At 41.0% G+C, this 23,451-nt stretch overlaps 1 protein-coding gene across 1 annotated transcript in view; it reads left to right on the top strand.

Moving 5' to 3' along the window:
• PLEKHA8 (pleckstrin homology domain containing, family A (phosphoinositide binding specific) member 8) overlaps positions 1-23,451 on the top strand; it is a 73,290-nt gene that overhangs the window by 30,850 nt on the left and 18,989 nt on the right. Inside the window, exons 4-12 of the mRNA XM_006832170.1 lie at positions 62-186; positions 1,997-2,155; positions 3,522-3,562; positions 5,226-5,383; positions 6,735-6,885; positions 7,252-7,337; positions 11,457-11,515; positions 12,464-12,594; positions 14,261-14,331. Coding sequence (XP_006832233.1) covers positions 62-186; positions 1,997-2,155; positions 3,522-3,562; positions 5,226-5,383; positions 6,735-6,885; positions 7,252-7,337; positions 11,457-11,515; positions 12,464-12,594; positions 14,261-14,331 — 981 coding nt within the window. The remainder of the gene's footprint in view (positions 1-61; positions 187-1,996; positions 2,156-3,521; positions 3,563-5,225; positions 5,384-6,734; positions 6,886-7,251; positions 7,338-11,456; positions 11,516-12,463; positions 12,595-14,260; positions 14,332-23,451) is intronic.

The raw sequence follows: 23,451 nt of genomic DNA, 5'->3' as shown, positions 1-23,451 counted from the left end.
TATAACTAGTAAATAATTTATTCATTTAAGAAGCTTCAATGACATCCTTTTCTTATTTTAGAGTTTGCTGAAAACACTGAACACTTGAAAACCAAAATGTCAGAACTGAGACTCTACTGTGACCTGCTTGTTCAGCAAGTAGACAAAACAAAAGAAGTGACCACAGCCGGTTCGTGTAGTCCTGAGGTAAAACAGCCCATATCTGCACACAGCTGGCATTCTCCCATAATCCTTGACTGTCTTGGAATTCATAATTTTACAGAGAAAAAGTAGCAAAATTCAACATAGAGACGTAATGTGTATGTTTCCACACAAAGAAGTATTTAGTCTTCCTTTCTTCCTACACCTCCCCTGCCCTTCCAGGAATTTGGGGTTAATTAAGTGATAATATGTGGAACTCTTAACTTTAGTGCTGACTTATTGAAATATCATGTCTCCCCCAGTTTGTAGCGCTTTCTTTAGTACAGCCGTAGCTCTTAGCTGTCTTGCAGAGACCGTTCTATTGGCCTAGCTACTGAAATGTCAGTGAAGCAACAGTGAATAATGTGTCTGTCACCTTTGATGAGGAGGCTAGCAGGATTTATTTCACCATTGTAACTGTTCTGCTTTGGAATAGAGTACTACTTTCAAAGATGGAGACCCACCTCTTTTTTCTATCCACCATCAGCCACAGTTGCTATTTGTGCGTTTGTTAATAAAGTTCTCATTCGCTTATCCTACAAATGTATATGCAAGGATCTAGCTGGTGTTAAGGAATGTGTTGAATAGATCCTATTAACCAGAGAGGGCCTCTGCTCTGCTCTCAAAGAATTATAATCTGACAAACAGTGCGTATAAAACAAAGAACTGCAGATGATCCCGGTTTTGTAGTCACTTTTCCTAAGTAGAAGTACACAATGCTACTTACTAAGCAAGGTGATTGAACTCACTTCCTTTAGGCTCCTACTCACTCAGCAGCTGCCTGTCGTATTCAAGACACTGCTGGAGGGTGTTGGAGGTCAGATACACATTAATCAGGGTGAACTTACAGTCTGGAGCAGTGTTTTCTAAACCAGTGTGGTTTTGCTCCTGCCAGGGGACATTTGGCATTGTTTGGATACATTTTTGGTTGTCATGATTGAAGGAGTATTATTGATAGTAAGTAAAGGACACGGGTGCTGTTAAACACCCTACAATGTACAAGAGAATCTTCCTCCCCCCTACCCTCTCACCCTCCAAAATTAGCTAGCCCAAATGTCTGTGCTGCTGAAGTTGAGAAACCCTGGTCTAGAAGGAAGGGGAAAAGTGAGCACAGCAGTTTTTAATTCATATGAAGAAAGTGCCAGTGGTAAGTGCCTTGGAACTTGTTAATGAAAGTGTGGTTCATGGCAAGCAACATCACCTGGTCACTTGTTAGGAATGCAGAATTGAGAAAAACATTTGGGATGGGACTTAGTTTCCTGAGCAATTATCAGTATCAACGTTCAGAGGGAAAAAAACCCTGACCAAGCAAAGTAACTCGAAGGATAAGCATTGATTAAGTGTTCACATATGACACCAGCACCCAGTTGCTGGAACCGCTTGGACTCATCTGTGTTAAAAGCCCACACGTCCATTCTGAAAGCCTTGTTTTCACTCACTCGGAGCCGTTCCTCCACTGTTCCATTGCCTGTGGTTCTGTTTCGTGTGTGTCGTCCCCTGTGGACTGCAGCTCTGGGGGATTGGTGCCCAGCCGCTGGCACAACACAGGTGCCTAATATTGTTCAGTTGAAAGAGATTGTTGAGTTCCTCTGGAAGGGTGGATACCAGGGCGAGGCTTGTGTAAGGCTGATACATGTGTTATACTCGCTTAATCTTTCTCTCTTTTTAAATCACTGCAGTACATGTTTATCCGGCAAAATGGGGTGGGTACATTGTTTTATTATTTTGTAGATTTAAAAACTTCTAAGAACACTCCACAGTTGGGCCTTTTCTTTTTTGACAAGGTAAAGTATCTCCCACTCTGCTTGGTTCGCAGGAGGGAATTGATGTGGGCACTCTGCTGAGATCCACCTGCGACACTTTTCTGAAGACCCTGGAAGAATGCATGCAGATCGCAAATGCAGCCTTCACCTCCGATCTGCTCTTTCGCACACCTCCGGGGTCACCTCAGCTGGCCATGCTGAAGTCCAGCAAGGTAATGTTCAGCTCATCCTGGCTGCAACACAACATAATTAAAAGTTGAAAAGTCAGGAAAGTTGGTATGCAGAGCCATGGGCTCCATCACCCTTTGGTGATTTAGAGACCATCTTTAGTGGACTTGGCTTTCTGTCCACTTTTTTATCTGGCCGCAGCCACTCGAGACAGAAACTTGAGTTACTTATCCCCCAAGTGCACTCCGTTAATTTCAGGCAGTTTTGCTACCTGAGCAGTTTTACTAAAAGTCTCCAACAGCGTATCTCCTTTCTAACCTCCAGGCTCCTTTTGAGTCTTGTCTAGACTCGCAGTAGCTCTGTAAGTCGTGGTCTGCAGTCTGGCTCTGTCTGTCAGCAGACAGCATTTCTGTAAATATAAGCTCAATTGGAGGACTTTACAACCTGTCAGTGGCTTCCACTTGCCTATAGGGTAAAGCCACAATTTCTGGGTTCCTCCTGCCATGATGGGCAGCCTCTTCTCCTGTCCTAGGTAAGGACAGGCTTGAATTGACTAGTAGTATTAATTGACTAGTATTATTAATTGACTAGTAGTATTAATTGCTTCTAGTTGTCTCACACCTTTGTGTCATTTCCTAGTTCCAAGGCCTTGCTGACCTGTCTTTCTTCCTCAGCCCTTATTCACCCCTGAATCTTTAGGGTGGGCTGGAAGTGTCTCCTCTTAGGTGTCCCCCTGTTTTAGCCTTACTCTGTGTTATAATTATCCTAAGAGCAGGAACCCGTATTATTTACGATTCCAGTGTTTGATATAATGCTAGGTCATGATTTGTGATTAATTAATGTTTAATAAACATTAGGCAGCATCGTGTGGCACTGTGGGATAATGGACTGGACCTGAAGGTCACTTTGAACTACAAAGTCCAGCCGCTCCTCAGAAACCCTGTAAGGAGTAGCTATGAATCGGAACCAAATTGAAGGTGCTAACAACAATGAACATAACTGAACTCACAAAGAAAACCAATTACTAAGGGGTTTGGCGGTGATAATTAGGTCTTTCAAAAGACGGCATTCCTGAACACAAGGAACAGAATTTTACTTGTAAAATTCCGTGTCACTGAATTTAACTTGTGAAAATTGGCACCTATTTATTTTGTGTCTGTTGTGGCACAGTGATAATAAAAGACCAATGTCCTTTTCCTTAGATATGTGATTACCCTTATTAAATACAAAAGAGACCTAGTGGGGATTAATGACTCCATTCTTTTGGGAGGACCCACAACTAAAACTGTCCTGTTAATGAAGTTGTGTATGTCATATTCATATTGACCACTTGCCATCTATGATAGAATTCTAAATATGTGCTGTTAGAAGTTTAATGTGTAAACTTTCATTTCTTTGCTTCTTTTAAAGATGAAACATCCTATTGTACCCATTCATAATTCATTGGAAAGGTACAGTACCCTTTTTTTGTTTATTGTTATTTCTAAAAATAAATCCATAAGGATAATATTATACCTTACGTTAAAGAAATCAGGAATTCTTGACCATGTAGTGGTTTGTCTCATGACAGTGGAACATCCAGGAGGAAACAGTATCTGCCTTTCCTCTTCTGGATGAGCCTGGAGCAGGGATGACCCTTCACTCAGCACGCAGCAGTGGAGAGGGGATTTGCGTTTCCCCTGGAGTGCAGAGCTCATCACACCTAGTGACTTAAGAACCCTGGTGGCACAGTGGCAAAGCGCTAGCTAGTATCTAACTGAAAGGCCAGTGCTTCAAATCCAACTTTCACTCTGAGGGAGAAAGAGGTGGTAGGGAGAAAGATTTGCTCTCATAAAGATTTACAAACCCTATGGGGTCAGTTCTACTCTGTCTTGTAGGGTGACTATGAATCAGAATCAACTTAAAGGCAACAAGTTTGGTGTTTGGAGTATACTGAAGGTGGGAACGTGTCTTGTGGAACACTTAAACATTGATAAAAGCATGCATTTATCCATTCAAGACAGTGAAAAAAGGGGTTTACAAAATGAATATTAAGAATCTAGAAGTCTAAACTATTTCTGTTCTTCTAGCTATACCTTTGATTAAAAATGAAATGTGCATTTATATAATTGTAGTCATGTTTTTTTGAGTTCTTTATTCAGTTTTTTCATACAGACATCCCCATGACTGACAAAAATATGGTTGTCATCTCAAATATTCTTTGCTATTTCATCTCCTTTATACACTATTGTTTACTTAGTTAATTCTGTGTTGCAAGGGTTGTTCCCTGTTTATAGTTTTCTCAATAGTTCTTCTAGGAACAGCTTTATACTTTTTTTTGACATATTCCATGGATAAAGTCCTAAGTTGAATTGCTGGGTTACATTACACTATGGTATTTTCTTAGAAAATAAATGTTTTCCTTGGAATTACAGTGTAGCTTGGTGCCTTATTTTTATTGAACAATATTTTTTACTTTAATTTTCTTGGGTATAATCACTTATAACAAGGTATTATGAGTTTCCCTTGGACACAGAATCAGCTGCCCCTTTTGCCTGTTGAATAACCTTTTCAGTTCTTCTAGACAGGTTTATTTGTTGTTGTTGTTGTTTTTTTTGTTGTTGTTGTTTTTTAATCAAGCACTTTTCAAGGAGTACTCTCTCCTAACCACAGCATGTGGATTCTAGTCAGTAACTGCTAGATAAACTCATGGAAGTAGTCCATGAGTGTTTTTGAGAGTTGAGACAGAAAGACGCCTCCCAAGGAGAGGTTGAGGAAGTGAGAGAATTGTAAAATGTGGCACCTGGAGAAAGTTGATTGAGAACCCAAGAGCTGTCAGTTACTAGTGAGGAGCAGGAAGATTAGGCCTACTAAAGGCTACTGACAGTGCCATTTATGGCTGTTTGATTTCTAAACTGCAACCTTGAGACAGACCCACCTCTGTCATTGGCAAACACCCGTCTTGGGAATTAGGAGAGTGAGAAGTCTTTCACATGATTTTAAAGAAAGGAAGTTGGAGATTGCAAACTGAAACCTTTCCCCTCCCCAACCCTCAGAATATGACCAAACTCTGGCAATCTATTTATGAGCAAATAATTCAAGTTTTTGGCTACTTTCCTTTTTAAAAATTTTCAGGCAAATGGAGATGAACAGTTGTGAAAATGGATCTTTAAATATGGAAATAAATGATAGTGAAGAAATCCTAATGAAAACCAAGAGCCCCTTATATTTGAAATCTGCAGAGAGAGACTGCAGCATACCAAGTGGAGAAAATAGAAATGATAATATAACAGGTAAAAATAAAAGTCTTATTGGCTATCTGGAGCAAGTCTTTGAATAGTGGGATCTTGTGGGTTTGAGTCAATATCTATGGTGTGATCCAACATTTGATAGGAACCGACCTCAAATGTTAGCTTGGTCATTTGACTAAACAGTCTTCTGCCATTCTATCTGATCTGATGTTTCGATGGTACAGTGAGGAGGAAGTACCCCAGGCCGTGAACAGTAGCTGCATTTTTTAGGTGATGGGCACTTCTCTGGCCTGCCACCCTGAATCTCAAAGTCCCTTAAGTTCAGAGTATGATGTTCGCCATGGTGGTGGCGGTGGAGGTGATGTGCATGGAGTTGGTTCTAATTCATAGCGACCCTCTATAGGGTTTCCGAGGCTGTGAATCTTTAGAGCAATTCAATTCCTCATCCTCCTGGTTTCTGATGGGACCTTGGCCTCAGAATTCACCAGCCATCTTCAGGTATTTTCCACCTTCTCTGTGGTCATCAAACGAAAGTCCCACATTTCATGGACCAGGCGTGCAGTTTGTAAAAGCTGCTCTTTTAAATGTACTAATTCCACTGGCACTCAGGTCTACTTCTACTCAGTCCAAGAGCTTAGGATCATGTGGTAAGTGCTTAATAAATATTTTTACAATTCGAAATTTTAAAGTCTTTTATTTCCTCTGAGATAAGAGATCATATTTTGATAAGTGAGTTGAGGGAAAGAAGGTTCATTTTCATGGTGTGATGCTGTAGGATCAGCAATGGACTGCTAACCACAAGGTTGGTAATTCAAACCTCCCGGTCGCTCCTTGGAAACCCTATACAGGGTAGCTCTGAGTCAGAACCGAACCAGTGGCACTTTAACAACAACAACAACCTGAGACAAGCAATCCACATAGCCTTTCCCATAGTCATTGAGTAAATAACGCAGATCAGAGAATTTCCATGAACGCAGTGCTTTCATTTATTTGACCTCATAATTTCACGTGTAGAAGGTTGTTCTCAGGGAATAGTCAGGTTTAGAGACAAAGATCAGTGGGCAGGGAAGTTCCTTATGGCTTTATTTATAGTAGTAGAATTTGTAAGCCACTTAAATGCTAAGTCAGTAAATCATGAAGAGTACTGAACAATGTAAAAATGTTCACGATACACTATTTAGTGGAAACAAGCAGGACATACATCTGTAGATACTTTAAACCCAGTCTTGTTTGTTTCTATTTGCGTATGAAATAAACATATTTATATTTATGTCTGTTTCACTGATATTTATTTCTGTAAGCTTTTTTGTGTTTTAGAAAGTTTTCAACAAGGACTATGTATCAGTTTTTACAGTAAGTGATAGTTTAGTAACCAAGACCTTCGACTTTGCAGCTCAAGGTGAAATAATGAAGGAAGATGGTGAGGGAAACCTGGGAAATCAAGACAGCTTGGCACAACCTGAATCAAACTCCAGTAGCTCAGAATGCCACTGGGAAGAAAGCAGTGAAGTTATCCCAACTTTCTTTAGTACCATGAATACCAGGTATTGTGTACCTTCTAAAACCATTGACAGTTGAAGACTAGCTTCCCTTCTGGAAACTCAGCCCTGGCCTACTCTAAGAGAATACAGTCTGTTGGGTATCTGTGTTACTCCTTACTACAACAGTGAATGAGAAAGAATTGGATCATGAGGGTACACGCTGAGCAAATTTTTGCTTGTTTGGGGGAATTATCTTTGGAAACTGATTTTATTAGACTTAATGATAATGGAAAACAACAGTCACTGGGCTTATCTGTGAAATCAGGCCAAGTGATTTTCCATATGGAAGGGTAGCTGTTCCCATGACTACTTCTGATTACTGGTTTTGTATTTTCAATCTTCCACCTTCTGATTTACCACATTGTTTAGCTTTAGTGACATTGAACTTCTGGAAGACAGTGGCATTCCCACAGAAGCATTCTTGGCATCGTGTTATGCTGTGGTTCCAGTATTAGGTAAGATGGCTGCCTTTCAACATTTGCCTGCAATTGTGTTTCAGGAGAAATATCCTGAACTTGTGTGCAGTGAGATGATCTTCTTAACTACCTCTTTGTATCACCGGCCTCATCCAGTTAAAACTAGATGACCTTCAGCATCATTGCATGTTTCCATTTCATTTCAAATTATGATTAAATACTGACCTCAAGAGTAGTATAATGAAAAGTGGAGATTTTCATTTAGAGGCAAGAGTGAAAGTAGTTGAGAAATAGACTGCATATTGCTGTTGCGTAGTTTTGAGTTGATTTCAACTCATAGCGATCCTATAAATTTATTTCAAGTTTAAGCTTTATTATAAAGTCAGTAGTACCAAGGATTATTACTGTATTGAAGTTTGCTATAAGGCCCATTGAACTGTGCATCTTTTTCTTTTAATTGAGGTATAACTTGCATACAGTGAATAGGTAGAACTTAAATTATGATTATATGAGTTTTGACAAATGCACCTAGCTATGTAGTCCATATCCTTGTCAAGACATTCCCATTACCCCAAGAGTATCACCCAACCAGAGAAAACCATTTTTTTCTGTTTTCTCAGATAAATAAAATGAAAATTTTCTCAGATAAATAAAACCAAAATTTGGTTTTATTTGTTCTGAAAATTACATAAATGGAACCATGTAATATGTCCTCTTCTATGTCTGGCTTTTCTCTCTCAGTGTGTTTTTGAGATTCATCTGTATAGCAGTTGATAATTCCTTTTTGTTGCTGAGTTGTATTTTATCGAATGCATGCACCACAACTTGTTGGCTCCTTGCCGTATTAATGGACATTTGCATGTAGTACCCACAGTTAGTTAAACAGCAAAGTCTGAGGGTACAGTCCCCAAGACTGTGCTCACTTTTGATACCAATTACAAATTCAAGGGATTTCCCAAACCACTTTCAGGTTTAGTTATTCACTGGAAGGACTTGGAGAACTCACTGAAAACTGTTATGCAGGTAAAACAGGAAATTATACAAGTGAAACAAAACGATCCACCAAAGGAAGAGACACTTAGAAGAAATCTGGGAAGGTTCCAAATGAGAAGTGTCCAGAATCCTCAGGACAGTTACTCTGTCCCACGTCTGTCTGTGAAAGAGAGCTGCAGAGTGACCACCTCTGGGAAGCTCATCCAGACTTTCCTGTTGAGAGTTTTTATTGGGGCTTTATTACATGGACATGGCGTAGGACTGTTCTGCGTAAGGTCAGTCAGAATTGGCTAGCTAGCTACAGACGTAGTCATCATTGATGATGGTTTACCTTTGCGATAGAACTCAGTCTCCTGCACCCCCAGGCCAGAGGTTGAGCTAATACCGCATGGTCTGAGGAGCCCACCATAAGTCCCCTTATTAGCACAAGAGATTTGTTCTGAGGAACCCACCATGAGCAGCGATATTTCTGTCACTCCGTTACCTCCTTGGAGCTGAGGACAAAGATCAGACTTCTCTTTGGGCAAGGCCAAATTCTTTATTATTCAAATCGTTTCTATATGGGGCTAATATAAATAAAACTTCTGTGAACATTTTGTATACATTTGTGGGAATATATTTTCATTTCTCTGGAGTAAATACTTAGTGAATTACTGATTCGTAGGGTAGATAAATGCTTCGCTTTATAAGAAGCTGGCAAACCGTTTTACAGAGTGGTTTCCCAATGGCACCAGCAAAGTATAAATGTTCTAGTTGCTTCACATCTTTCCCAGCATTCCGTGGTGTCAGTATCTCATTGTGGTGCCTAATTTGCATTTTCCCTGATGAGTAGTGGTATGGAACAGTGACTACTGGTCACTGCTTTATCTTCCTTTATGAAGAATGTGTTCATATCTTTGAACTGTTTTTTAAAGTTGGTTGGCTGTCTTTTTATGAATGAGTTGTAAGAGTTGTTTATATATTCTGAATAAAATTCCGTTTTAGATAGATGCATTGTAAATCTTTTCTCCTTGGCTGTGGCTTGCCTGTTTCTTTTCTTATTAATGTCTTTTGCCGAGCAGACATTTCTAATTTTAATGAAGTCCAGTTCCGGTGTACCTATTGTCTTGCTTCTGTAGTTAGCGTTTTCAGTGCCATAAGAAATCTTTGCCTACACCAAGGGAAGATATTCTCCTGTGTTTTCCTCTAGTTTGTGTCTTTAGTTTTAAGTTTGTGTCTGTAATCCAACTTAAAATTCATTTTCGTATGTGTGAGGGAGGGTTTTCCTAATGACAGTATCTGGTGGTTCAAGAATTGTGTGCTGTGAAGACACTCTTCCCTTTTACATTGTTTTGGCGACTTTGTTCAAAGCAGGCCATCTTTTTTTTTAAGTGTGGGTCTATTTCTGGACTTTCACTTATTTTAATAATCTGCTTGCCTTTCCTTTTGCCAATACTACAGTGGCTTAATTACTTTGCCTTTATAATTAGACTTGAGATCAGATAATGTAGGTCTTCCCGGTTTTGTCCTTCTTTTTCAAGATTACTTTGGCATTTCTAAGTTCTCTGCATGTCTACATAAATTTTAGCTTTTCAATATCTGTTAAAGAGGCAGCAGGGACTTTGATTAAGATTGCCCTGCATATAAACCTTTGTTGTTGTTGTTGTTGTTAAGTGCCATTGAGTTGGTTCTGACCCATAGCGACCCTGTATTGGGTTTCCAAGGAGCAGCTGGTGAGCTTGAACCTTGCAGTTCAAACGGCTTTGCAGTCTGGCTCATTAACCCACAGCACCACAGCATCCTAAACCACACTGAGTATTTAGATTCATGAATCTATTGTTATTTTATCTCTTCCTTTATTTGTTTTGTTGAATCCGTTTTGAGCCAAAGCAACCCTGTATAGGGTTTCCAAAGAGCAGCTGGTGAGCTTGAACCTCAGACCTTGTGGTTCAAACTGACTTTGTAGTCCAGCGCATTAACCCGCAGCACCACACCGGGTTCCTTTATTTAGGTTGCCTTTATCTGCTCTCAACCATGCTTTGCATAGTTTCTAGTATTTAAAGGTCTTACTTGTCTTTTGTTTGGAGTTAGTTTTAGACTTTTGTAGGTTTTGAAGCTATAATAAAAAGTGCTTTATTTTGGTTTTCATTTATTCATTGATACCATATAGATGTTATTGATTTCTTAAATATCCTAACTTTATAAAATGCCATCTCTATATTTATTATGATGATTATATGCTTTTGCTGTATTTTGGTTATGTAGCAGATTACATTGTTTGGGTGAATTTGAATCTACCTTCTTGATATTTGTTTTCTGTTTTTCACGTCTGTTCTTTATTCCTTTTTATCATTATTACTCTTTCCTGATTTCTAACACCTTGAGTGTTCTCTTTAAGTTCCTCTTCTGTCATTTTAGCTATATATCTTTGTTCTTGCCTTTGTCTTAATTTTTAGGGGTAGATCTTACCCTAGAAAAATTACCTAAGGCACCCTTGAAATTTTATATTTTTATATTGGTGGGGGGTGGTTGTGTGTCGTCGAGTCCGGTCCCATTCATTATGACCCTGTGTAGGGTTTCCAATGCTGTCAATCTTTGCAGCATCAGAAATCCCACGGAGCTACTGGTAGATTCAAACTGCTGACCTGCAGTTAGCAACACAGCTTGTAACCCACAACTGTACCAGGGCTCATTAAAATAGCAAAGCTGGTGCTGTTAAGTGCCATTGAGTCAATTCCGACTCATAGTGACCTTGTATAGGGTTTCCGAGGAGCGATTGGTGAGTTTGAACTGCCAGCCTTGTAGTTCAAACCAATCTTGTGGTCCAGTGCTTATCCTACAGTGCCACACTGGACTCCAAAATAGCAAAGTACATCACATAAAATTAGTTTTAATGGTTTATTTTACTTAACCTAATGTACCCAAAATACTCTAAGCTTATAAGATGCCTTTTTATCTCCCCTGCCATTTCTGACCTCATAGTTCCTCAGAGCAGTATGATAGAAAACGGCCAGGACAGATCCTGGGAGCCTTTTAAACTGATGTTTAGAAAATGGTTTGGAAGCAAAATTGACAGTAATTGAGGAGGAGATCTGCTAGATTCATTACTACTGTAAAAGAACGTTTCCTTCCAGTTGAAAAAAAAATAATTGTTTACCCAAAGATATTTTTAATCCTTTTTTCTAGACAAACTTGGCCCTACAGTGTTTGCTCCCGTTAAAATGGATCTTGTTGGCAATATTAAGGTGAGTAAACTGGTTTGTCTCTGGAAATTTTTAAATAAAGGGAAAAAAGTTTGTGTGTGTGTGTGTGTTTAACTTTTACATTTGCCAGGAATAAATGTATGAAAGCTCTTGAGAGGAGCAGACATCTTACCATACTTTGAATCCTCAATAAAGGAATTGGTCATTAGACCCTATTGTATGCCCAAGGCAAGTTCTTTTGGAGGTAGAGTGTTCATTTTAAACACAAGAATAGGGTTTCCTTTTCATGTCCCAGAGCATGAAGCCGTGGAATTGTACTCTTCTGTCAGTACCGATTCTGTGCTTTTTTAGGTTTAACCAATGATAAATCACCTTTTGTTAATGAGTGTAGATAGTGAAATAGACATGTGGGGTTTTGGACTTGGAAGACCATCATTTTAGGTGCGGCTGTGGAACTGTCAGGAACACATTGATTCACTGAGCCCATTTCTTCTCCTGTAAACTGAGGGAGCTGTAGGTGTACCTTCTATTAAAGTCTGTGTCCCATTGTAAGTGTAGACTGAAAATTACCTTCCTGAGAATTTAGTAGCCGGTGAAAATCTTTCATCTTTGTCAACAGACACTATTGTTTAAGGAAACAGTTTAAGGAGTTTGCTTTTCTTTGGAAACTGTATACTTGAATGGATAATGGCACAAAATCTTATTCAACATGAGAAGTAAGAACAGTTCTGAGGCATAAAAAATAAAAAACAAACAATGCTTTGAAATCCTAAGAGATGAACTTTATTTAATTCTTGTTTAAACCTCATTAGGTGACTCAGACAAACCCATGTTACTTAGAAACGTAAGGGAAAAGGTAACAGAGACTTCATTCATTTATTTTTATTTCTTAGAACCCTGCTCACCTGCTCTATAAAGCTCAGTACTATCTTGATGAGCTTGGTAGGGCTACGGTTTCTAACTTGCATTCGTTGCCTGCTTTTCCTTCAGAAAGTAAATCAGAAGTATATAACCAACAAGGAGGAGTTTACCACCCTCCAGAAGATCGTGTTACATGAAGTGGAAGCCAATGTGGCCCAGATTCGGAACTCAGCCACCGAAGCCCTCCTGTGGCTGAAGAGGTAAAGTAGCTGGGGTGGGGCAGCCGCAGTTCACATTCCCGTCAGCTGAACTGTCCCCAGATAAAAGACTTCTCAGTGAAGAGCTCGCCTCCTCACACAGCCCTTCCTCCGAGGCCTAATGAGCATGAGGAGTCTTCAGAAGTCTGTGGGAAAATACAACGGAAGGGTAATGGAATTTTCCCATGAACTTTAGGAAGCACCCTCATATGGTCACAACTTTTATTTCCCCCTTGATGATGATCAATATTATTAATTAGCCACCACTGCCTAGTCAGTTCCGACTCATAATGACCCCGTAGGACAGAGTCGAACTGGCCCATGGGGTTCCCAAGGCTGTCGTCTTTATGGAAGCAGACTGCCACATATTTCCTCCTCGGAGTGGCTGCTGGGTTCAAACTGCTGACGTTATGGTTAGCAGCTGAGTGCTTTAGCCACAGCACCACCAGGGCTTCCATGACTAAACAGGCTTCTAGTACTAGTATAGGGAGTGCTGTTGGCATGGTGTTCAAAGTGTAGAATGTCAGCAGTTGGACTCTTCCAGCTGAGGGAGAAAGAGGTAGCTGTCTGTTTCCTTCAAGATGACAGCCCTGAAAACCGTCCGGGACCCTTCTGTGCTATTTTATAGGGTCACTATGAATTAGTTGGAATCTACTTGATGGATCTTAATAGAATATTTATGGAATCTTAAAAGACACAAAGTGAAGCCGTTTTTCTTGAAGTCAGTATTTTGCAAACTGCAGTGGAGAGCTTGCTAGAGCATGCTGGAGGTACATCCCCAGATTTTCTTCTTCAGCTGAGAATTTGCATTTCTTGAGTGAGAAACAGCTTTAAATTTATCAGATGGGATGAGTAGCTTAGAAAGGACTGTCATGTGACTTGACTTATTGGTTACAGTTTCCAAGGTATTACTGACATTTTGTTGTTGTTGTTGTTAAGTGCCGTGGAGTTGGTTCCGACCCGTAGCGACCCTGCACAGGGTTTCCGAGGCTGTAAATCTTTACAGGAGCAGAAAGCCTCATCTTTCTCCTGCAGAACAGCTGGTAGTTTCGAACTGCTGATCTTGAGGTTAGCAGCCCAATTTGTAACCACTACGCTACCAGACTACTGACATAGAAGCTGGATAAGGGGGTAATACGGAGCCCCAGTGGCATCATGGGTTTAGCATTGGACTACTAACTTGAAAGGTCAGCAGTTCAAAGTCACAAGCTACTCCAAGGAAAGAAGATGAGGCAGTCAGCTTCCGTAAAGATTTACATCCTCAGAAACCCTATGAAACAGCGGTGGAATAACTGGCCCACAAGGTCGGTTTGAACCACAAGGTCAGCGGTTCAAACTCACCAGCCACTGCTTGGAAACCATGTACACGGTGGCTATGAGTCGAAACCAACTGGGGACAGCACTTAACAACAACAAACAACAGCATCAATAAGGTTACTGGAGTCCTGGTGTGACGCCATAGGATAAGCACTCAACCACTAGGTCGGTTTGAACTGCAAGGTCAGTGCTTCAAACTCACCAGCTGCTCCTTAGAAACCCTATGCCAGGCCACTATGAGTCAGAACCAATTCAATGGCAGTGAGTTTGGTTTGACTTCCCTACCATTTCTTTAGCCCATTCAACGTTACTGAACAGTTACAGCAATATTTCTTCTTCTCTTTTCTTTTAGAGGTCTCAAATTTTTGAAAGGATTTTTGACGGAAGTAAAAAATGGTGAAAAGGATCTCCAGACAGCCCTGAGTAAGTGTGCATTACAGCTCTACAGCTCGACTGAGGAATGGAATAGGATGTAGAGGGAGACCCCTGCAGGCCAAGACAAGAGGAAGAGAACCTTTCTGCTTCTCAGCATCTGATTTGCTTTCTTTTCTTAGTCCATTATTACTAATTGTTTACTTCCTAAGTGCTTTGGTAAAATAGCACCCATGAGACAGTGAGCTGGTAATTTAAATCTAACTTATTATAAAGATCAGAGTATCTTTTAAAATAGGGTTAAATTAATGGAGAGCCTTGCCTTAATCTGGTATTAAGAGCCTGTTGTTGGTGTTAAGTGCTGCAGAGCCACCAGCCACTCAGAGGGAGGAAGATACAGCATCTGCTTCCTTAAAGAGAACAGTCCTGAAAACCCAATGGGACACTTCTGTGCTATCCTATAAGGTCGCTATGAATTAGTTGGAATCTACTTGATGGGTCTTTAGATTCATATCGACCCTGTATAGTGTTTCCCAGGAACCGCTGGTGGGTTTGAATTACTAGCCTTGTGATTAGCAGTCCAGTGATTATCCTATAGCGCCATACGAGAACTCCATTAAGAAGTTGTTGTGGTTGGTGTTGTTAAGTGTTGTCAAGTCGGTTTCTATTCATGTTGTTGTTGTTAAGTGCCATCAAGTCAGTTCTGACCCATAGTGACCCTGTATAGGGTTTCCGGGAAGTGGCTGGTGAGCTTAAACTGCTGACATTGCAATTCAACCCAATTTTTGCAGGTCAGTACATTAACCCACAGTGCCACACCAGGACTCCGTCCTACTCAGTGATCCTGTACAGGGTTGCCAAGGAGCAGCTGGTGGGTTTGAACTATGTACCTTGTGGTTTGCAGTCCAGTGCTGATCATACAGCACCACACCAAGAATCCCTATTAAGAGTTTGTTGTTGTTGTTGTTAAGTGCCGTCGAGTCTGTTCTGACCCATAGTGACCCTAGATGGGGTTTCCAAGGAGTGGCTGGTGAGCTTGAACCGTCGACCTTGCAATTCAAACGACTTTGCAGTCTGGCGCATTAACCCACAGCACCACACCAGGACTCCATTAAGAGTTTAGTGCTTCCTAAGAACTAAGAGATTAAGATTAGTCATATGCAACGTTCTCAGTTGCCTTATATGCCTCATTTTGTAGTGGTAAAATCGTGACTGGGAGGCAGGCCTTAGATCAGAAAGAGATCTCCTATCTCCAGCATCTTAACACAGTGATTAAACATTGTGCTGCCTCGTAAGCATGTGTGTGTGTGTGGAAGCATTCTCACAGTGCTCCCGTCAGAGCGCCTGGACTCTCACCCTTGACCTAGAGGAAATTCCTCCAGCATGAGCCTGGAAGCTTGTGTCCTGGTCAGATTCTAAGTAGCCATGGTTAGAATGGGTGAAATGGTCTGTTAGAGATGGGGAGCCAGTGTTTACGGAGGAGTTCCTACTTTCTTTTCTTGGTCCTCCCTGTGGGTCACAGGTCCTAGAGCTGACTTTTCTATAGCACCTTATGAATAACTCAGACAAATGCGTCCTCTCATCAGTTCATTTAGAGACTTGGGAACTGAAATTCTAACAGATGAAAATGCTTGCTGAAGGACATCCACAGACATATATAGGCTCACTTCAGATCCCCTGCCTCCAAGATCCACACTCAGTTCTCCCACAGAGCATATTCTTCACTGTCCCTGGGCAAACTGCAATTTGGGGTCCTCCAACCCACTGCCTTTGAGTCAATTCCAACTCATGGAGACTCTACAGGACAGAGTAAACCTTTTCCATAGGGTTTCCAAAGCTATAAATATTTAAGGGAGAAGACAACCTCATCGTTTGCCCTTGTAGTGGCTGGTGGATTTGAACCACTGACCTTGCAGCTAGCAACCCAACACGTAACCTACTGCACCACCAGGACTCCTTTGGGGTCCCCGTTTGTCCCTGAATTTCCAGGGCAGTGTCGGTTATCTTATAGCACTCCTTTATGTGTCCCAATTCAAGTACTGAAAATACATTAACTGTATGTGGCACTGTGGAGTCCTGGTGCGGCACTGAGGGCTAATGCGCTGGACTGTAAAGTCACTTAGTGCAAGCTCATCAGCTGCTTCTTTGAAACCCTATACAGGGTCACTATGGATCGGAACCGACTCGGCAGCACTTCCCAACAACAACAACATGTGGCACTATAGGATCAGCACTGGACTGCAAACCACAAGGTTAGCAGTTCAAATCCACCAGCTGTTCCTTTTGAAAACCCAATACAGGGTTGCTATTAGAACTGACTCAATGGCACTTAACAACAACAACCAGTACCTGTAGGATAAGCACAAGGTCAGTGGTTCAAACCTACCAATGTGAAGGATGAGACTTCATCCTTCTCCTGCATCACATGCTCCTGCAAAGAAACCCCATACATATAGGACCACCAAAAGTTGACCTCAACTCAATCGTAGTGGGATTGGTTTTGAAGCGATTGGCAAATATAATCAGGAATAAAAGTGCTGGAAATCAGTCAGCCATCAGCATCAGCCACTTTTATGATAATTGGTTAACATTGTACTTTTTGAAAGAAAAAATTTGTAATCTAAGATCAGCAAGACCATTTGTAGTGATAAATTAAGGTTAAACTTTGGAAAGGTTTTATGGTAAACGTTTATAAATTTGTACAGTCTTAGTGGTGTTGGAGGTGGGAGTGGATATGTAAAGGTTCCAAATGATCCAGTAGAAACTTGGATATTTATCACTTCTTTGGCAAAGTCCCCTGTAATCATTGTTTTGCTGCAGTTCTGTGACCTGGAACCATTTGCAGCTTCTGGTATACTGCCTCTCCTTGTACTTCATCCATCACTTTGATTCCTCATAAGGATGCTCAGAATGTACTATTTTGAGTGGTCTCACAGTAAGAGCTGCTCTGCACCCTTAGTGTCCTGTGACGTTTTACTGGTCATTCTAAGGAAAGAGGTCAAAGGCCCATATAGTTAATGGTTCACCCTAGCTACGAACCTCTCCCTTCACCGATTTCACATCAAAAGCGCTTTTAGAGAACATATGTGTAAGCGGAAGGGAGAAGAGTCCTCTAGCATTTCACGTACCATTGTGTTAAATGTTACATGCTCCGTGCTTCTCCCTAGCAGGGGCGCATATTGCTGCATCCCTCACCTCGGATTGATTCCATAAATGTCAGGTCACCATTAACCTGGCCAAGATCCCTGGCACAGGAAAGAAAAAATGAAAAAGGATGTTCTGGCATGTATTTCATGCGAAAGGCTTTCGCAGGCAGGAGAACTCTGTGAGAGGAATAAAGACAGAACTCATCACAAGAAATTTAGCATCAAATTTTATAACTGGACTCATTTATTTCAGAAATACTGTGGGATTTAAGTCCTGCTCATGCCAGGACTTACAGTGTGTGCTTCCATAGTAGAATTGGCATACAGTATAAGTTTTTACTCTTGATGCTACGTGAAATTAACAGAGGTGATCTCCGGGCTCTTGTTTCAGTTGTGTTCACTGGTTAGTCCACTGGCTTTTCTCCATACAGTTCATTTTCCCCGAAGCATGGTCACTGTAAATAATCCAGAGGGCACTAGCTCAGTTTTGTTTTTTGTAAACATTGTTGACATCAACAGATAGCCACCATTTGGCCAAATATAGATAAATACGTCCAGTGTAGATGAAGTGTTCCATGTACCACTCCCTGATCCCATTATCCTCTTTGTTTTCCAGAGAAAATCACCACCCTAAATTTGTTACGTATCACTATGTAATGTATGTTTTATACTTTGACAGAGTCCTGGTGTGGTGCTGTAGGATAAGCACTGGACCGCAAGGTCAGTTTGAACTGTAACGTTGGAGGTTCAAACTACCAGCCACTCCTTAGAAACCCCACATGGGGTTGCTCTGAGTTGGAACTGACTCAATGGCACTTAACAACAACAACAATCTTTGTAGATGCAGATCACCAGGACTTTCTTTTGTGGTGCCCCTGGGTGGGTTCAGACTGCCATTCTTTAAGTTGATCATTGAGTGCAAACTTTGTACCTTTAAGCTCTTACAAATGGTGTCACATTGGGCACATTCTTTTTTCAGTGCAGTGTTGTTTTTCGGATTTATCCAGTGTTGACATTAATTTTCCCAGCTGTTTAGCATTCTATTGTGTGGGTAGACCATCGTTTTTAAGATCTAACGTACTGTAGACGGACACTTCAGTTGGTTCCCAATTTTCACTGTTAACAAGCAAAACTACTGTGCACATGTCCCTTGTCCACAAGTCCTCTGTCATATAGGAAATGGTAATATCTGAACAATATACCTGTCATTCATCCACTGGGCTCACTAGTTAGGAAACTGTGCTACGGCAGTGGCTCTCAAACACTGGTCTGTATCTGATTACCTGGAAGGCTTCTTGAGACAGATTGCTCTGTGGGTTTGAGGTAGGATTCAAGAATTTGAATTTCTAACAGGTACCTAGGTGATGCTGAGACTTGGTCTGGGGACTACCCTTTGAGAGCCATTGCTCTAATATATAATAGAATTGAAATGGCAGAGTCATATAGGAACCCTATAGGTGGCACAATGGTTAAGCACTCAGCTGCTAACCCCAAGGTTGACGGTTCAAATCCAGCCCAAAGCTCCATGGGAGAAAGACCTGGTGATCTGCTCCTGTAAAGATTACAGCCTAGGAAACCCTGAGAGCTGTTCTACCCTGTCATATGGAGCTGCTCCACCCTGTCACATGGAGCTGTTGTACCTGTTACAAAACTTCTACCTTTATAATTGTGACAGTTGATGATCCCCATCTTTTCACCAGACCCGTCTAGACAAGATGAAAACTATTCAGTGGAGATTCTACTTTCCCCCACACACTCTGAAACTAAACTCCCTCTTGAAAACTTGTAAGCCAGTCACTTCTTGCCTTTATTGCCCCCTTATTTTACATAGCCATTGTCTAAATTGTCTGTTCCTAAGGAGCTCTGGTAGCGTAGTGGTTACGAATCGGGCTGCGAACCTTAAGGTAAGCGGTTTGAAACTACCAGCTGCTCCGCGGGAGAAAGATGAAGCTTTCTACTCCCGTAAGGATTTACACCCTTGGAAACCCTGTACAGGGTCGCTATGGGTCGGAACTGACTCGAAGGCACGCAGCCACATCAACCCTGTATACAGATAGGATAGATCAATCATTTTTTGTGGATTTTTTTTCCTTATTGATTAATGAGAATTCTTTGTATTTTTTGATATTTAGGTATTTTAGTGGTTTTTATTTTCAGTTATGGGTTGTAAATATCTTGTCAGTTTTTTAATATATTTCTCTTTTATTTATGTAGTCTCTTGGTGTATGGAAGTTTCAGTTCTTATGTAACCAAGCATTCATTCTTTCCCTTTATAGTTTGTGCTTTTGATATCGTATTTAAGAAAACCAAGGTAGACCTCTGATATTTTTTTCTCAAAGTTTTATAGGTATACTTTTCATATTCATATCCTCCTGGAATTTATTTTTGAGAGTGGTATAATGTGGGGATATCATCTTATTTCTTCCATGCAGAAAAAAACCCTTTAGCATTAGCAGCATTTATTGGCTCATCCTTCCTCCTACTTACAAATACAGGGAAATGTTTCTGGATGTCATAATTTGGATCCATTTGTCTATTTGTCTAGGCTTGTACTTTATACTAAAGCATGATTTCTCACAGGGCAAATGCTCTTACTGTTCTCAGTGAACAACTGGCCGGAATCTCTCCAACACTGTACCTCACTGCAGGTACATTCCTTCAGGGCTTACTAGTTTTGCCATCAGCCTCCTGCCAAACTTGACTGCCATGTCTCAGCCTCTCCTAGTTCCTGACTTTTCCCTCAGGGCTGGCTTGTGTAGCTTACCTACAGAGCAGAGATGATACTCATTGTCAGAACTCAGTGAATGAGTCCACCTTTCCTGACTTTGGTTACCTATTTCTCCAGCTCTCCCTTAGGAACTTGGATTTGCCTTACTCTGACGTACTCTCTACCATCCAAACGAATGCTTACCAATTACAGAGTTACAATAGCAAAACACTCTCATGTAGACAGTTGCTACACAAAACAGTTGTCCATCCATGGTAAAGGAAAAGTTGGCCTCTTGGATACTATAAAAGGTTTAGGCATAGTTTCTAAATTTTTCAGAGCAAGTTTCTGATGTTACTAGTAAATAATTTGGGTCTGGACTGTTACCACAATCATAATGAGGTGCCGATTCATTCGGATGATGGTTGGAAGAGCTATAGGTTTTATTTTAATTATTTTGTTTCAAAAAATAAACATTAAATTTTTAGCAGAACGCCTCAAGTTCTTATGCTTTTAACTTTGTGACATTGAACAAGTCACTATTTCCCAGGGTCATCCATTTCTTCTGAAGGAAAAGAATGGGACAAAATGATTGTCAAGGCTTCCCACTCAGAAAATTTGACTCATTATCTCTAGGGAACTGACATCTCAAAGAACTGGAAGAAGGGTATCATTTTTGTCTGTCAGGAACCAAAAATACTCTCAGATCATAGAACATGCATAATGATAATGAATGGGTATTAGAGTGAAGATGAATGTATTTCATTATCTAATCTTGCCTTAGTAACTAAAATAGGCCTGGCTTAGACTTCATAGTATTTTAATGCAGCCTTACATGGCAGGGACGTTTGCAGCCCTAGACGTCAGCTAGGAGGACTGTTTTGTTTTGTTTTTTGGCAGGACTGTTTTTTGTTGTGGTTTTTGTATTGAGTTTTGTTTCATTTTATACTTTATACTTTATTTCATTTATATCATTGCTGATGTAAGATGGATCTTGGCTGAAAGTAGAGAATATCAGAAAGATGTTTTATTGGCTATGCAAAGGCATTCAACTGTGTGGATCCTAACAAATTATGGATAGCATTGCAAAGAATGGGAACTCCAAAACACTTAATTGTGCTCATGTGAAACCTGTACATAGTCCAAGAAGCAATCATTCAAGCAGAACAAGGAAATACTATGTGTGGAAACTCATGTGTCAGGGTGTGTCCTTTCACGATACTTACTCAGTCTGTATGCCGAGCAGTCTGACAGTCTCCAGTGTATAAAGCAGAACGTGGCATCAGGATGGGAGGGAGATTCATTAACAACTTGAGATAAGCAGATGACACACCTTGTTTGGTGAAAGCGTAGAAGACTTGGAAGTGCTTATTGATGAAGACTAAAGACTATACTATGAATTCTGTATTCTCTACCCATCTATATTATACACTTCTTGGGCCAGGAACTTTCTCAGTGTAAAGAAAACAGAAATGCTCACAAGTAAACCAATAAGGAATATCATGATAAACAGAGAAAAGATTGAAGTTGTCAAGGATTTCATTTCACTTAGATCAGTAATCAGTGCCCAAGGAAGCAGTAGTCAAGCCGTCAAACCGTAAATGTGCTGCAACAGATCTCTCTAAAGATGTCAGTTTGAGGACTAAGATGCTCCTGACCCCAAGCCATGGTATTTCCAATCACCACGTATGCATATGAAGTGACTAAGGAAGACCCGAGAAGAAGTGATTTGAATTATGGTGCTGGTGAATCTTGAACATACTATAGACTGGGAAAAGAACAAACAAATCTGTCTCAAAAGAAGTACAGAAGATGCTCCTTAGGAGAGAGATTGGGGAGACATCATCTCATGTACTTTGGCTGTGTTATCAGAAGGGACCAGTCCCTGGAAAAGGACATCATGCTTAATAGTGAGCAGTTGTTATCAGGACTAATTGTGACTGTCACAACTGTAAAGGTAGAAAAATGTGAAACTAAAAGGGGGGAGTAGTTAATCTTTCATTCCAGGAACAGAGGTCACTAGGACCATCAAGAGAGAAGAGCAAGAGCAGAGTGTGGGACCCTAACCAGAAAAGCAGCAATAGCTGAGATGGAAGGAGAGGCAATGGCTTAGAGAGCTAGAGCAGCTGAGGACTCTAGACCATGAATGAGAAAGGCTGTATGCTGGTTAGGCAGGAGGCTGGCTTGCAAAATGTGCCCTTTGGTCATTTAAATGAATATATATTTTCTGTATGTTTTGTGTACGTAAAAAGGGGATGGGGGAGTAGAGGTAAGTACTGTTAACCGATGGTGCATGAAGGGGATTTTAATTATTGCAATGAAACAAAATATGATTTGTTAAACAAAAAGATAAAAAGAGTCTTAACCCAGGCAGCCTGGTTCCAGGACCCAATTTTACCAGCTTTGTGATATTTTTTTTTTTTTTAAAAAAAGGACATTCTGCTGGTAAAGTAGGAGTGTCATCAAGCATCAAGTCAGTTCCCATAGCAACCCTGTGTAGGGTTTCCGAGGAGCAGCTGGTGAGCTTGAAACACCGATCTTGAGGTTCAAACCAACTTTGCAGTCAAGCACACTAATCCACAGCGGCACACCAGGGTCAGCAAAAATGAGGACGACCACCAATAAGATGAATGGACACCATGGCAGCCACAATGGGCTTGAACACAGCAAGGATCGAAGGGGTGCTGCAGGACCGGGCAGTGTTTTGTTCTGCTGTCCAGAGGATCACTATGAGTCAGAATGGACTCATCAGCTCCTAATAACCACACCAATATTTCATCTGTTGTTTTTAAATTGCACCAATGCCTTCCTGGGCCTGAATCAGGTCCCAGTCCAAATACTGTGATTCCCTCTCCTCTCAATAGATTGTCTGGCCCACATTTCCCAGGTGGGACTTTCCTGTGGCCATGTATAGTGCAGCAAGGAACAACTGCCTCCTCTAGTAAGAGCAGGTATGAGAACAAGGATCGTCCCCTCGTCTGTCAACCAGCCAGGCTGCTCGTGTTATTTGGCCTCATAGCATCCTGCCTCTGGCTGGCCTATCAAAGGGGACATAGAGAAGGGTTCGCAGGCTTTTTGTGAAAGGTTGATTTGAACAGTAAAATACAGGAACGATGTATAAGTAAGGACTTTGAGATTGGCTTAGCACTAGGCCCCCAGGCCTCTTAAACAGGCAGTTTGTCTGGCCAGCTATAGACTTTGGACTTGAAAGCTCAGGGGCCAGACCAGGTACATCTGCTGCAGAGTGTAAAACAATGACGTTCACCTTGCTCCCTCCCTTCTACAATTCCATATCAGAATTGCCATGTTCCAATATGA

This window comes from Chrysochloris asiatica, unplaced genomic scaffold (assembly GCF_000296735.1).
Source record: "Chrysochloris asiatica unplaced genomic scaffold, ChrAsi1.0 scaffold00006, whole genome shotgun sequence".
Lineage (NCBI taxonomy): Eukaryota > Metazoa > Chordata > Mammalia > Afrosoricida > Chrysochloridae > Chrysochloris > Chrysochloris asiatica.
This window is presented reverse-complemented; position numbering and strand designations above follow the sequence as displayed.